This window comes from Lepidochelys kempii, chromosome 4 (genome assembly GCF_965140285.1).
Source record: "Lepidochelys kempii isolate rLepKem1 chromosome 4, rLepKem1.hap1, whole genome shotgun sequence".
Lineage (NCBI taxonomy): Eukaryota > Metazoa > Chordata > Testudines > Cheloniidae > Lepidochelys > Lepidochelys kempii.
In genome coordinates this window covers 68,635,972-68,652,699 of record NC_136383.1, presented here as the reverse complement: position 1 = coordinate 68,652,699, position 16,728 = coordinate 68,635,972, and the positions used below count along the sequence as shown (strand labels likewise).

The 16,728-nt window shown below is 40.4% G+C and overlaps 2 protein-coding genes across 7 annotated transcripts in view; one reads left to right on the top strand and one right to left on the bottom strand.

Moving 5' to 3' along the window:
- Positions 1 to 16,728, bottom strand: part of PALLD (palladin, cytoskeletal associated protein) — a 346,856-nt gene that overhangs the window by 15,482 nt on the left and 314,646 nt on the right. For all 4 annotated transcript variants that reach the window (XM_073341571.1, XM_073341572.1, XM_073341574.1 and 1 more), the window contains one exon: positions 8,810 to 8,959. In XM_073341571.1, the coding sequence (XP_073197672.1) occupies positions 8,810 to 8,959 (150 nt within the window). The remainder of the gene's footprint in view (positions 1 to 8,809; positions 8,960 to 16,728) is intronic.
- The window catches only part of CBR4 (carbonyl reductase 4), a 103,949-nt gene that overhangs the window by 52,433 nt on the left and 34,788 nt on the right, over positions 1 to 16,728 (top strand). The window contains exon 8 of one of the 3 annotated variants that reach the window (XR_012158616.2): positions 14,192 to 15,270. The exons of 1 other annotated variant lie outside the window; for it this stretch is intronic. The gene's annotated coding sequence lies outside the window, so the exon portion shown is untranslated. Of the gene's footprint in view, positions 1 to 14,191; positions 15,271 to 16,728 lie in introns of those variants that run through there. One more of the 3 variants, XR_012158615.2, reaches the window with a different exon arrangement.

Here is a 16,728-nt window from a genome sequence, read left to right as displayed (position 1 = left end):
CAATACCAGAATCACTGGCTCCGAGTACTCGTTTGATCTCTTGCTGAGCCTACAGGACTTGTTTTGACAAGATGGGTCAAAGCCCGGGGACACAGAAGAACAAAAGAACTATAGCAGTTTAAAAAGAACCCTGTCTCCAGAGAGGGGCTGTAGTTGTTTGGGAGAAGCAGACTGAGACACAGGACCCCACTGGGGCTGTCTGAGCAAGTTAGACCTGTCGAGGCTTCCATCAGGGGATGGTAAATGTTTAGGTCACAGACATATGTGTAGACAATTTAAAAAAAATCCTTTTTCTGGTGCTTTATTCCTACTACCAAAATAAACAATGCTTTTGTTTTAAGAAAGCTGTCTGATCACTATATACACTACTGGTCACAGACTCCCAAAGGGAAGAACTGCAGGCACATGAGCCCTGTTGGACTTGCTGGATAAGAATGGTGGATACACTGGGCACTGTAGACCAGGAGCCAGTATAAGAGTGGGAGAATTGCAGAATTCAGTCCAGAAAAGGCAGCATTCAGTCCAGCGACCAGAAAGGGGACAGAGGTGCAGCTAGCCCTGCAACCATGATAAGAAGTCACCAGGACTAGATGGTATTCACCCAAGAGTTCTGACAGAACTCAAATGTGAAATTGCAGAACTACTAACTATAGTCTGTAACATAGAATCATAGAATATCAGGGTTGGAAGGGACCTCAGGAGATCATCTAGTCCAACTCCCTGCTCAAAGCAGGACCAATCCCCAATTAAATCATCCCAGCCACTGCTTTGTCAAGCCTGACCTTAAAAACTTCTAAGGAAGGAGATTCTACCACCTCCCTAGGTAACGCATTCCAGTGTTTCACCACCCTCCTAGTGAAAAAGTTTTTCCTAATATCCAACCTAAACCTCTCCCACTGCAACTTGAGACCATTACTCCTTGTCCTGTCCTCTTCTACCACTGAGAATAGTCTAGAACCATCCTCTTTGGAACCACCTCTCAGGTAGTTGAAAGCAGCTATCAAATCCCCCCTCATTCTTCTCTTCTGCAGACTAAACAATCCCAATTCCCTCAGCCTCTCCTCATAACTCATGTGTTCCAGACCCCTAATCAATTTTGGTGCCCTTCGCTGGACTCTCTCCAATTTATCCACATCCTTCTTGTAGTGTGGGGCCCAAAACTGGACACAGTACTCCAGATGAGGCCTCACCAATGTCGAATAGAGGGGAACGATCACGTCCCTCGATCTGCTGGCTATGCCCCTACTTATACATCCCAAAATGCCATTGGCCTTCTTGGCAACAAGGGCACACTGTTGACTCATATCCAGCTTCTCGTCCACTGTCACCCCTAAGTAACCTATCATTTAAATCAGCTTCTGTACCAAATGACTGGAGGATAGCTAATGTGATGCCAATTTTTAAAAAGGGCTGGAGAGGTGATCCTGCAATTACAGGTCCAGAAGCCCGACTTCAGTACCAGGCAAACTGGTTGAAACTATAGTAAAGAACAAAATTGTCAGACACATTGATGAACATAATTTGTTGGGGAGGAGTCAACATGGTTTTTGTAAAGGGAAATCATGCTTCACCAAGCTACTAGAATTCTTTGAGTGGATCAACATGCATGTGGACAGGGATCCAGTGGATATAGTGTACTTAGATGATTTTCAGAAAACCTTTGACAAGGTCACCCACCAAGTAAGCTGTCATGGGATATGAGAGAAGGTCCTTTCATGGATCTGTAACTGGTTAAAAGATAGGACTTAATGGGTAGGAATAAATGGTCAGTTTTCATACTGGAGAGAGGTAAATAGTGAGTCCCCCAGGGGTCTGTACTGGGACCAGTCCTATTCAACATATTCATAAATGATCTGGAGAAAGGGGTAAACAGTGTGAGGTGGCAAAATTTGCAGATGATACAAAATGACTCAAGATAGTTAAGTCCCAAGCTGACTGCAAAGAGCTACAAAAAGATCTCACAAAACTGGGTGACTGGGCAACAAGATGGCAGATGAAATTCCATGTTGATAAATGCAAAGTAATGCACACTGGAAGACATAATCCCAACTATACATATAAAATGATGGGGTCTAAATTAGCTGTTACCACTCAAGAAAGAGATCTTGGAGTCATTGTGGATAGTTCTCTGAAAACATCCACTCAATGTGCAGCAGCAGTCAAAAAAGTGAACAGAATGTTGTGAATCATTAAGAAAGGGATAGATAATAAAACAGAAAATATCATATTGCCTCTATATAAATCCATGGTATGCACACATCTTGAATATTGCATGCAGATGTGGTAGCCCCATCTCAAAAAAGATATATTGGAATTGGAAAAGGTTCAGAAAAGGGCAACAAAAATGATTAGGGGTATGGAATGGCTGCCATATGAGGAGAGATTAATAAGACTGGGACTTTTCAGCTTGGAAAATAGACTAAGGGGGGATATGATAGAGGTCTATAAAATCATTAATGGTGTAAATAAGTGTTATTTACTCCTCATAACACAAGAACTAGGAGTCACCAAATAAAATTAATAGGCAGGAAATTTAAAACAAAAGGAAGTATTTCTTCACACAACACACAGTCAACCTGTGGAACTCCTTGCCAGAGGATGTTGTGAAGGCTAAGACTATAACAGGATTCCAAAAAAACCTAGAGAAGTTCATGGAGGATAGGTCCATCAATGGCTATTAGCCAGGATGGGCAGGGATGGTGTCCCTAGCCTTTGTTTGCCAGAAGCTGGGAATGGGGGACAGGAGGTGGATCACTTGCTGATTACCTGTTGTGTTCATTCCCTCTGGGGCACCTGGCATTGGCCACTGTTGTTCTGTGTGTGTGTGTGTGTGTATAAAATCTTCCTACTGTATTTTCCATTGCATGCATCTGATGAAGTGGGCTTTAGCCCATGAAAACATATACCCAGATAAATTTGTTAGTCTCTAAGGTGCCACAAGTACTCCTCGTTCTTTTTGCTGATACAGACTAATACAGCTACTACTCTGAAACCTGTCAGAAGACAGAATACTGGGCTAGATGGACCTTTGGTCTGACCCAGTATGGCCGTTCTTATGATATAAGCATGTTTTTTTCCTGTCATAACCACAGACAAAAGATTCTGCCTTACACTATGCACAGTAATAAAACACAAAGTGCAGTGTTACTAATGCAAACCAGCTCCATTCTCGTGATTGCAGTTTCATTTGTGTTATATACACAGCAAGCTCACTGCTAATTTTTCTTGCTTTGACCTGTTGGTAAACATCTGGCTATGTAATAACTGTAGAACTTGTTTTGTTTTCTTGAGTGCCTGAAATACCTGGCAAAAAGCTTACATTTTATTAGAACGTTTGATTTAATCCAAACAAGCAGTGAATTCCTATGTTCAGAAGGCTCCATTACAAAGGCCACAATGAAGTCAGCATGCACAGCGTTATCTTTAGAAGCAAATTTGCAAAACAACGATTTTGCACTGTGTATTAATTTTAAATGAATGGCTTTCATTAGCATATGGGACTGAGCTACAGAGTCTAGATTTCAAATGCAATCACATCAAATCAATATTATGCAGGTCAGACCAGATCATAATAGTTCCTTCTGGCCTTTGAATCCATGAAAATTTGGCCATGTTTAGATATTGGATTTTGGTTCCTCCCATGGTTCAGGTGTGAGTTACATATGTGGCTGAGTTGTATCAGATCCTTCTCAGTTTTATTGCACAAGATGAATCTGTATTTTAAAAGTAATTTCTATTTTTCTAGTATTGCAGTGTTTGCACTTTTTGGCTGTATTCTAAATTAGCGCTCCTTGAAAAACTCTAAATATTTTCTATGAAACATTTTGAACAGAAAAAATTGTTTCATTCACAATTTGCACATGGAAATTTTCAACAAAATAATTCACAAACAAAAGTAGATTCAAATCAAAACTAAATGAAAATGTTCATTTAGACCTGATTTGTTGAAAAATCAAAATATTCTGAAAAAAACCTATTTTTTGAGGTGAGGGGGAATAATTTCTTTTTAAAAGTCATCTTTTTGTTAAAGAAAAATTTTAATGTTAATTTTCTACCTGCTCTAAGGTAACTGGAGCATGTACAATACATAATATACTGAGCAGCTGACAAAGACAATCAAAAAGAAAAGGAGTACTTGTGGCACCTTAGAGACTAACAAATTTCATGAAGTTGATAGCCTTTGTGCATATGTTTTGAGAAGACGACACCACAGAAGATGGTAAGGACAGAGAATTTGTTTTAACTGTTAGTTATCAGCTGTTAGGGTTTTGTGGTGTAATGATAACCACAAAACTGTTTTGTAGTTATTTTCAGTTTCATAGGTTGGATTTGCTCAAGAAATGAGAATAGAGTATTTGTAGACGGTAATTGTTTTCTATTTGAGGCAGGGTTTTTTTAAAAGTGTGTTACATATCTGAAACTGATGTAAAAGCTTTTGAAATATGTTATTAACTTCATAAAACAAATGCTACGCACATCAGTGCTATTTTGGATCATATTTATGTCACAGAAAGCATTATTTTTAAACATATATTAGCGCAACTTTAATGCTCCTGAAAAATCATGGATTAGGTGCCCTAAAGAGTGAAGTGATCTTTATCTACTGAATAGCTACCACATGGGCAGCAGTAGTGCCAAGCATCCCTGCATCAGTCTGCAGACGTACCTGAGCTTTGGACTCCATACTCATGTCTCCAGTAACACTGGTAATAAAAGGTGCCAACCACGATGTGGGCAGCCACTCACTAGGAACTGGATGGACTCCCCTAACAAAATTTCACATCAGTCACTAAATAGCTTTCAAAGGGTAATGAACTTTTGATTACTGCAGAGATTAGAATTGGAGAGCTAGAGGTGAAAGTCTCTGTATCCCCAGTCCTCTGACCCATTTAGTCCACCAGACAAATACCTGTGTTACAATAAGTTACTGCACATGGCCTGTGAAAACGAGTTATAAGACTATAAAAAACATCTGGAACCAGCAAGCCTCTATTTTAGGCGCCCCATACATTAACTTTTTGCTTGTGGGCAGTGAATTAACTCATTTCTAGCTAAATTTACTGGGATGTAGATGCAAGAGGGCATCCAGAAAAAGAAATGTAAAGGACTGGAAAGAATCTAGAATGGAAAACGCTAACAGGAGGGTTAGGGAACTGGACAGTTTATGGAACTGGGAAGTGAAGAAACCATGGGTGAGGCATTATCTAGGAGAAGATGGCCTAGAAAGTGGAGGGAAGATGGTAGCAGCAGGGGAAGGGTTGGGGATGGCCAGTCAGATAGTGAGGGGGCACCTGATTGCTACTCCACATTACAAAAGAGTGAAGGGGAGAGAGAAGCAGTAAAAGGAGGAAGAAAAACAGGAAGGTGTGAGACGGTAAGGATCCACACCCACACTTACTGGCATTGGTAGGAGGCTAGCCATTGGGAGGTTACCAATACGTGTAAAGCAATGTTGAATGGGATAAAACACACAAAACTGAGTTATTGGAGAATTTGCAAAACAAAGTTTGCACCTCGGTTAAGATGCTGTATTCCAGGCTTTACAGTGAACCCAGTTTGTTGCCAGATTATAAATCCCAGATTTCAGGTTTCTATAGTTGTCATAAACATACGGCTAAGGGTAGCATAAAATCGCTCCTTTACCTGTAAAGGGTTAATCAGTGCCATTAACATAGTTGGCACCTGACTAGAAGGACCAATGGGGAAAGAAAATACTTTCAAATCTGGGGGGCGGGAGGGGAGGTTTTTTGTTTGTGCTCTTTGTTGTTCTCTCCAAGACAAAGAGAGAGACGAAGCAAGTAATCCAGCTCCTACTGAATGATACATCTAAAATTACAGAAATAGTAAGTAATAGCAAGGAAATGCGTTAGAGTATATCTTGTTTTAGCTTGTGAATTTTCCCTATGCTAAGAGGAAGGTTTATTCCTGTTTTTTGTAACTTTAAAGTTTTGCCTAGCGGGAAATCCTCTGTGTTTTAAATCTTATTACCCTATAAAATTACCTTCTATCCTGATTTTACAGAGGTGCTTCTTTTACTTTTTTTCTTTATTATAAAGTTCTGTTTTTAAGAATCTGATCGGGGTTTTAGTGTCCTAAAATCCCAAGGGTCTGGTCTGTGCTCACCTTTTTTACACTCAAGCCTCCCCAGGAAAGGGGTAAAGGGACTTGGGGGGATATTTTGGGGAAATAGGAACTCCAAGTGGTCCTTTTCCTAAATATTTGTCTAACTCACTTGGTGGTGGGAGCGATACCGTCCAAGGACCAGGAAGAATTAGTGCTTTGGGGAAGTTTTTAACTGAAGCTGGTAGAAATAAGCTTGGGGGTCTTTCATGCGAGTCCCCACATCTGTACCCTAGAGTTTAAAGTGGGGAGGGAACCCTGACAATAATGTAGATACTTATACAACATTAACTGTCGTATGTGTGTGAGTGTGTGTGTATATTATACACACACACACACACACTCAAGAATTGAGTATTTACTTTTTCTTCTTCCAAGATAAGCTGGTAAATCCTACTTGTGTAAATTTCACAATATCAGTCCAGATCCTCAGCTGGCATAGCTCCTTTATATCAATTAACTACATCTACATCATTTGAGGATTAGCTTCATTGCCTTTTATATTTAGATTAGTTTGGTGCACATAAAATGAGGGGCTAATAGTACTGGCCAGAGTCTAGCAAAGTGCAGCAGCACTGTGTAACCTGTACTAACACAATTTTGCCAATCCACTAGAATCCTGTTTTGAGACCCCACCCTCTGTACAGTGCTTTAATACATATTCTTGTACTATGCTTTTCCTGGAAAGAAGCTGCTAATTTTGCCTATGTTTGTGGTGGCTTTGAGATGCGGACAGATTTCCATTAGCATTAGGAGGACAAACCACACTTATTTCCATGTATGATGACTTAACCAGCCTGGAATCTAAGTCTTCTGGTGTGAAAGGCTCGTGCATTAATCCACTGCTGCTCTTTGCCTCCACTGAACTGCTAAATGCATAGTAGAAATAAACTAATGCTGGGAGACATAATTATATTTACTTGGGAATTACATTATGAAGAAAGAACATAAAGGGCTGGGTGAACCATTCAAATGTTTTTTTCTATATTGCATAACAACATAAACTTCCAAGTTTTGATCCAGGGGATCCGGAGGAGGATGCTTCTGGTTCTTGTCCAAAGTCAAGCAAACATGAGCACAAGATTTTCTCATTAGTTCACACAGCTGTTTTCTCAGACTCCAAAACAGGGAATAAAGAAGAACTTTTTACTGTATTAAAAAAGTAGCACTGTTAAATGCCATCAGTTGTCAGTGATGATTGTCTGGGTCACATCTCTGTCATCAGATTGGTCAGTAGCCTCTTGGTGATATTCAGAGAAACAAAAGTAGGTACTAAATAAACTTGTAAATCTCACCTAGGGACTGATCCAAAAAAACCCTAAGTTAATGGGACTCTTTCAATTGACTTGCTTGGGTTTTGAATCAGGCCTCAAATACTGAACCTAAGCATTCTCAAGATGAAGTGGAGTGTGGTGGTTTATTTTTTTATTCCAAACAAATCTGCTATCAGTTTGCATTATTTATCACACAAATAGGTAGGTGTATTACTTAGTTGTTGTACAGTGCTTTCTGTATGAAGGAAGTGTCCAGCTTGTAAAGATTATCCAGGGACTTGTGGAACTATTTATATAATGTTGAAATAACATTTACATTTGAGAGTTTTATCCAATACAATTTGTGGTATCAAGGTCTATCTTAAAGCTACCATTTGTATATATGTAGCAACTTGAGGAGGTATTGACAGCTAAAAAGCTATGCAAAAATGGAAGTGTCATGCTAAGTAGCCTAGCAACGTGCATAACAGAGCACAACAGTCCTGTTTAGATTAAGTTGTGTCTTAATGATAAAGTTTGTTATTTTACAGAGTAAGTATTTGTGAGTTTGATCTTGGCAAGGTTCTCGGTGCTGCAGAACGCATTTATTTATTATTTCTCTAAGCTATGGTAATGCTTTGGTCTCTCATGACTTGAATTCAAGCAGTGTTGCCTTCAGCTTGCTAAACTAGGAAAAAGTGGGTTGAAAAAATGACTTCCAGTGTTCATAGCCTGTGACTTCAGGCATTATGTCCACTGTGTTACTTTTTCAATGTGTGTGATAATAGGTTTCTGTTATGCACCACAGCTCTAGTTCATTAGCTACTGCATATGTAAAGAATCACTCAGATTACAAAGCAAGATCATGTTGTGAGTTTCAGAAGAACATACAGGGAAGACCATAGGATGTTTCCTACACATCAGGCTGCCACATTACACATACTACGTGCTATATATAATCCTTGGCTTTTGTTGGATTGCATTTCAGCCTTATTATTGTAATGTAGTTTTAGGCCCTGAATCTAAAAGCCTTACTCATAGTCCCACTCATAGAAGCACACATAGTCCCATTGGTTTCAGTGGGACTAACTGTGTCAATAAGTGCCATCAGCGGAAGTGTAACCAACAGCTTAGCTGTGTTCAGTTACTTATGCTGGGACCCTTGCCTATTTTACCTTGCATAATATTTACTTAAGGCATGCTCTGTCAAGACATTTAGACAGTGTCAGCTGAAGGCAAAGAAATGATAATGAAAAACAAACAAAATAACCATTCCATAGCATTTTTTCCTAAGCGTAGAGGCACAGTGGTCCCACCCTGCTGATGAAGTCTAAGTATTACATACTTTAAGATTACTTCATCTCTAATTAAATTGCACAACTGTCAGAGGAGAGTAAGTTTACAGAAGCTTATTCTGCAGCCAAACTTCCATTTACCTGAGGGTTGGCAGCCATGATAGTGTAATTCCCATCGTCATCCAGGGTGGAGGCTGCAGTGTGGAGAGAGCAGGTCCCATCCGGTTCTCTTTGAATTCTGTAGTGGTCACTCCTTTTAGAGATTTGCTTCCCATCTTTGAACCAATAAATCTGTAGCAGAAAACAAAGGGTGGATGATCAGAAGTGGGTGGGTATTGTCATCATTTCTCATTTAACAGTGGTAGCAACTCTCAACTGTTGAAAACCTCACTAGTGTGGATAGAAAGAAAACCTCTTTCTAAAAGGAGTAAAGAACTGGGCTCGGTCCTGAATCCATGAACTGGATGTAATAAATGTTTCTGTTACAGAATTCTAATCTTCAGAAGGGAAAGCACAAACATCCACACAGAGAAGTTAGATTAGAGGGTAGTATTCGGTTTCCAAAAAGCAAGTGACAATTGAGCACTTACAGAAATATTCTAGATCAAATAATTTTTCTGTATTTTATTTAAATCTGAAGTTGGAAAAATAATTTAAGAATATTAATGCTTTTTTTCCTAGTGGAAAAAAACCATGATGGTTACAGGAATGATTATGCCGATGAGTCAGTATAAAAACAAGTGATAATTATACTTGATAAGTCACACTTTTACTAGATGCCCATTTGTGACTGTAAGCACTCCGTAATCACATCCCACACACTTCTGTAATAATCTTTGTACAAAACATGCCTTGTGAGGTATCATTTGAAAGCTAATAACTCACTGATCATTAATGTTCTTGGATGATGTATGTACATGATGGGTTTTAAGAGTTATAGATACATGCTAGAATTATGACTAAAGTGATGAAACCAGGCTTGTCAGGGGGAGTTGGTGGGCAGGTCTGCCTTAGACAAAGAAATATAAATTTGATTGTCTGACCAGCCCAATCTTCAGGAAAAGACAATGAAGGTCCGTATTTACATCCAAGTAGTAAACAGGACCATCGAGACAGCGGGGGGACGAAAGAGCACGGAGCTTCCTTCATCACCAGACTCCATGTCATCTTCTTCACAGGTTGAATAAACTTTACTTTGAGGGGTAATCCTCAGAAGAATCCATTTCAAAGGTTTACTGGTCTATCAAGACAGGGGGGTCTGAACCTCAAGTGATAAACAATTGAATCAACTGATAGTATACAATATTACTGTATTATTTTGCTTGTAACCCTTTCTAACATTATTCCTTTAGTTGGCATCACATAACCTATGCCCTATTATTAATAAATTTGTTTTATTTTTTACTATAAACCAACTCAGTGCTGTGTTTAAAGGGAAGGGTGTGTATTTACCCCAGTTAAGTTAATAGGCTATGTGATGTGCTTGTGTCTCTTTAAAGGAACAAACGGACATTATTATTTCTCTGAACTGTCCAGAAGAGGGATGGACATTGCAGCGCACACAGTTTTAGGAAAGTCTGGGAATTAGCGTGTCTTGGGGTCATGCTGCAAGTAGTAACCAAGGCTGCTGGAAGCCTGAGTGGGGATGTAGACAGGCTGCTGCGTTCAGGGCTGCTGAACCAGAGCTGTCTAGCACAGTTATTTCAGAGTGCAACCTGCATGTCTGTAGGCTCATTGTGAATGTTCCAGGCTAGAAGATATAGCAGCAAAGCACTGTAAGACATCTAGGTTTCAGAGCAAGTGGTGACACAACCTCTCACTGGCCTGGATTGCCTCCCGAGGCTCATCATACCCTTACACTGACTAATCTGAACCAAAAAGAAAAGGAGGACTTGTGGCACCTTAGAAACTAACCAATTTATTTGAGCATGAGCTTTCGTGAGCTACAGCTCACTTCATTGGATGCATACCGTGGAAACTGCAGCAGATATTATATACACACAGAGATCATGAAACAATACCTCCTCCCACCCCACTGTCCTGCTGGTAATAGCTTATCTAAAGTGATCATCAGGTTGGGCCATTTCCAGCACAAATCCAGGTTTTCTCACCCCCCTCCACCACCCCTGTAGCTCACGAAAGCTCATGCTCAAATAAATTGGTTAGTCTCTAAGGTGCCACAAGTACTCCATTTCTTTTTGCGAATAATTTTTGGAGGGGGGTGAGGGGGTAAGAGAACCTGGATTTGTGCAGGAAATGGCCCACCTTGATTATCATGCACATTGTGAAGAGAGTTGTCACTTTGGATGGGCTATTACCAGCAGGAGAGTGAGTTTGTGTGTAGGGGGGTGAAGGGTGAGAAAACCTGGATTTGTGCTGGAAATGGGCCAACTTGATGATCACTTTAGATAAGCTATTACCAGCAGGACAGTGGGGTGGGAGGAGGTATTGTTTCATGATCTCTGTGTGTATATAATATCTGCTGCAGTTTCCACGGTATGCATCCGATGAAGTGAGCTGTAGCTCACGAAAGCTCATGCTCAAATAAATTGGTTAGTCTCTAAGGTGCCACAAGTACTCCTTTTCTTTTTGCGAATACAGACTAACACGGCTGTTACTCTGTAATCTGAACCAAATAACCATGAAGAGGCATGGTACTCAAACTCTCACTCCCCAGTTCAATATGTAATGTAACAACTTTTCTCTTTAAATTTTAATTGTTGAATAACATGCTTAATCATTCCCTGAAGAGACAGATACATCCCACCTTACTATAAGTGTAGGACTGACAATAATATTTAAACAATAATAGGGTATTATCAACATTTAATAGGTTTATATACTCTAAATACTCTAAAAATTTCATAGGAAATACCAACATTTTAAATCAAAGTATAGTACTTTAGAGAACTACATCCCAACTATATAATGGGTTAAAGTTCTACAGAATGGTTAACTTCTCTATTAAATAAGAGAGGACCTTTCTGTAAGGTTTTAAGTAGTTATATATTTTATTCTCAGGCTAATATGCAAGACCGGGTTGTAGCGTAGCATAAGGAGGGCCCTACCAAAGTCATGGCCATGAAAAACATGTCATGGAAAGTGAAAACTGGTCTTGTGTTTGCTTGTACCCTGTACGATACAGATTTCACAGGGGAGACCAGCGTTTCTCAAATTGGGGGTCCTGACCCAAAAGGGAGTTGCGGGGGGTGTGTTTGCGGTATTGCCACCCTTACGTCTGTGTTGCCTTCAGAGCTGGGCAGCCAGAGAGCAGCAGCTGCTGACTGAGGGCGCAGTTTTGCAGGCAGCAGCGCAGAAATAAGGCTGGCAATACCATGCCCGGCCATCCCTACCTCTGCGCTGCTGCTGGCGGTGGTGCTGCCTGCAGAGCTGGGCAGCTGGAGAGCGGCAGCTACTGGTCAGGAGCCCAGCACTGCAGGTACAGCTGCCCCCAGCAGCAGCGCAGAAGTAAGGGTAGTGGTATTGCCACCCCCCTCCCCCAACTCCTTTTTAGGTCAAGATTCCCATAATTACAACACTGAAATTTCAGATTTAAAAAGCTGAAATCATGAAATTTACCATTTTTAAAATCCCATGACTGTGAAACTGACCAAAATGGACTGTGAATTTGGTAGGGCCTTAAGTATAGGACAAGAGTTCAAGACAGACGTAACCAGAAAAAAACATTACTGTAATGTTCATTTTTGTATACATTCCATAAAGCCAGTTTTTAAGAGCCTCCAGCACAAGCAAAAAGGAGATTTGGAAATTGTGACCAAAGTATAAAATTTTCTAAGGTGCTTTAGTCACTTAGCCCCAGATCTTCAAAGGTGTTTAGGCACCTAACTCCCATTGATTAATTGCCTAAAAACCTTTGAAGATCTGGGTCTAAGGATCCTTTGAGGATCTGGGCCTTTGGTGCTTTTGAACATTTTACCCAAGATGCATAAAGTTAGACTCCTAAGCCTGTATTTAGGCTTCTAAATATATGGCCTCTTTTTCAAAAATGCTGACTGCTCAGCAGCTTCTGTTGAAGTCAGTGAATGCTGAACATTTCTGAAAAAGAGGTCACTTAACTTAGATGCCTAAATATGGGTTTAGGAGCTTAACTTAAGGCATTTATTTCTGAAAATTGCTGGCCCCTGTATCTGGCCTAGTTAAAATGCCACTCACCACTACATTTCAATTACCCATAACTAGGGCTCTGTGTCTCATGGCGGTTATGAAAGTCACGGATTCTGCCACTTTCTGTGACCTCCGTGACTTCTTCGGGGGTCAGTTTGGCTGACCCCAGGGCTGCCCAAGCAGCTGGCTCCAGGGCCAGCTCCTCAGGTGGTCCCCGACACAGCCACACCAGCCATTTCTAGAGAGTCCCTGGGGACAGCCACACCAGCTGCTGCTCCAGCGGCCTGGGCAACAGTCCCTGGCCCCCGGCAACTGGTGCTGCTAGCCCCAGGCATCCCCCCATCAGTGCCCCCCCCTCCAAGATTTAATCACTGGTATTTTTAGTACAAGTCATGGACAGGTCACGGGCTGTGAATTTTTGTTTATTGCCCATGACCTGTCCATGACTTGTACTAAAAATACCCACGACTAAATCGTAGCCTTACCCATAACAGACCAGGAGCAACTGGTAAAAACAGTAGATGCCAAAAGAGAGCAGGGTATCCATTTGCATAAACATTACAATCAGATGCAATTAGCAGACTTACCATTAGGGGTCTGTGCAGTTGAATCCAAGGAAATAAGAAGCTCCCTTATGTAAACCTCCATCATAAAAAGATGTACAAGTAAAGGAATTGTGGACTTACACAGATGTGCAGTGGATAAAGTAGATCAAGACAGGAGGGGAAGCTCATTAATTTTGATGGCTGCCATTACATGTCTCCATATTATCAGGAATGAGGTGTTGCATCATTTTGTGATGATAAAAGGCAGCAAAGAGAAGAGAATGGGGTCAAGAAAAGAAATGCATTTGACAGGGTTTCTTCTCCCCACTCCCCAAAGGAGCCAGCAGCAAGCAAAGTAAAAAGACACTCTCCAGTGTCTGCTAGGATGGCAAATCTGTACTGATTCAAAAACAAAAAAGGAGAGGGTCTGGATCTCTACCCTGAAATATATAATGTAAAAAGAGATTTTATGTCAAACATACGATTTATTTGTTTCCTTCCCTCTCCCTCCTCAGGGGAATAGGGAGCTGCTGGGGCAAGTTCCTTCCTCTGGAACTAGCCTGGAGAAATACCTTCCTTTGTAAAGGAGGCAAATAGAGAACTTGTGTCTGGGGCCATAATTCTGCCATTAGATGCTCCTCTGACTGGTGGGAAAAACTGGGAGCACCAGGAAGAAGCTCCTCTCATGGCTGGGCAGTCCTCACTTCATCAGCCAGACAAGAAGGGAGGGGAAGTTCTCCCTCTGCTCTGCCTTACCTTAATGTCTGTAGAAAAGAGTTGAGGGCAAAGTAAGTCTAAAACCACCCATCTTATCTGCTTTGACTTTCTCCATTTTCTTTCTATGCCTGACAAGCTGCAACAGTGAGTACAAGGACTACAGTATATTTTGACATCCCCTGGAGGGAGCCTCAAAGTCTTGACACAACCAGTCCCACTGATGTCCTGGGGAGGCAGCTCCACCAACCCAAACAAAGGACTTTGTGGGTTAATTCCCAGCTGAGGATCAGAAGGATCCGCGGGATGCACTAATGGCTGGAAGCAAATCAGGAGCAGATTAGCCTATGCACATACCATACACAGGGAAGTTAAGAAGGCTGTGCTGACCAAAAGCCAGGACAGGAAGCTCCAGGCAGAATAGAAGAGCTACCCCATCTGGCTTCTTTTGAGTTTACTGCTTGTATAAGTGCATGGATGGAATGCAGCTACAGACTTACAAAACTGGTGTCAATCTGGGTTTAACCAGAACCCTGCAACAAAACCCTATCAGGAGAGGGTGATTTGTGTTCAAACCTGAACCTCTGGTGAACTCTCTTTCTCTCTCATTGTTTCTCTCTAGGTCCTGCCATACAGCCTGTATTTCCATTCAAAGAACTTTCCCACTTAGAAGAAAATATATGTCTTCACAGTGTTATAATTGCCTATGAGATGAAGGGAAAAGGGCTACGTCCACTTACTATACATGGGCTGATGTGTTAGAACAATAAATGAATATGGATTTCTTTTTTTGCAGTACAGTACGTATAGAGTGAATTTTTTCTTCCCCTAGTCATGAAACCAATGGGATTATTAGCATAAGGCAAGCAAGGTTGTCCAGAGTGTTATTTCTGTAGTGAGAACTCAGTGATTTAGTGAGAAAAATGTGTTCGGAAGTTTTCCAGCAACAGTCAAGCAACAAAGCAGAGCAAGATTCCAGTTAGATTACAATCTTCCAGGTTCTTCATACTTGCCAACTCTTCAAAGCCAATAATTCATTCATTTGGGGGAGTAAATTAAGGACACTTTTAAATTTCACTGAAACACAATAGACTAGGAGAAATGAGTGGAAATTTCCTTTAAAAAATAGTTACCATGTCTGGTTCTTGTATTGACAGGCATTACATGTCACTATAAATGATTTCATTTCCTCAATAGCTGGTTATACTAGTTTCCCATTTTGTCTGTCAGCATGCTTGCAGAAAATCTATGGTGTTAACAGCTTTGGTAATGTTTTCTCATTTGCTGACAGAGCTTTTACTGGAGACAAAAGATATTTGATCATTTATAAACACATGCTAATGGTTCTGAACAACGACATAGCTGCAAAAATGAGTTTTAACTTGCATGCTTCACATGTTTCATAATGTTACTTGACATTAGTTGGGCTTGCATTAAGTGGTAATTATTTTGTAACACACTTCTCTCATCAGAGAATCAGGAAACATGCCAAGAATTATTAAGCAGAGACACATATTAACTGTACCTGTTGTCCGAACTTGATACACTGATTGCTTAATACTCACTTCCACCAGGTAGTAAAAAAGTTCCCATTTACGGCTTTGTATTCTGAGTGAATTTTTAATGTAACCCTTGTCTGTTGTGGGTTGTTAAGTAATGGTACCATCACTATTTCTACTGGAAACAAAGGCCACCCATATGGTAAAATATTTTCCTTGTATGATACCTTGTAATAAAAGGTACTACTATCCCATGTAGTCATTGACCTCACATTTAGATACTGTATATTTTTAATAGATTTTTCAAAAACTGTAAGTGAATGTATTTAAAAAACCAGTAGTGATTTTCAACCCTGTACCACAGATTCAGCTATTTTTAAATCATTGTGAATGACATCCACCCCTGTGCAGAGAGGCCAGTACAAGGTCTGTGCACCACTCAAGTCTCACTTAACCCCTATTTTGAAGTGAATTTCTCTCTGTACGGAATTATCATAATCATAAAGACAAATATCCCTCAAAAAGCACATTTCCTCTCTCACACACATTGATTCCCACTTTAACCAGAAAACAACTATCATGAGAGTTATAACCAAAGGAAATACATTTTTTAGAAACATATCTAAAGACAGAATTTGCACATCAGTATTCAACTTACATGGCATGTTCAGAAAAAAGAAAAATCAAACCAATAATCCTACTTACAAAGATCCCTTATAATGAATGCTAGATTTTAGACATACCACAGTTCCTCCCAAATCTATTCTTTCACAGACTATTTGGGGAAAAGGTGATTCAAGTTGAGTAAATAATTTCCAGGCTTTCATTTGCCAGTGTCAACATTTCCAGCATCCGGACATGGCAGTATAGGAGCTGTCTCAACCATTTCAGAATTGCCACCTTGGCATACTTAAGCAGATAAGGGAAAGGACATGTTCTGGTAATTCCAGAGAAGGCCAGTTGACAAGTTGCCCAACAGCAGTGGAAATGATTCCACCCCTAGCAACTGAGCAAATCACACATGAAGCATCTCCAAGCAAACTGAATAAAGGTCATAGCCCCAGCAATCAGGATGACAGACCACTTTCAATTTATATATTTTTAATATAATGGAGAAATGGAGCATAATATCCCTATCACAACATACATCAAACAGTACACTAATTTTGAATCCAGT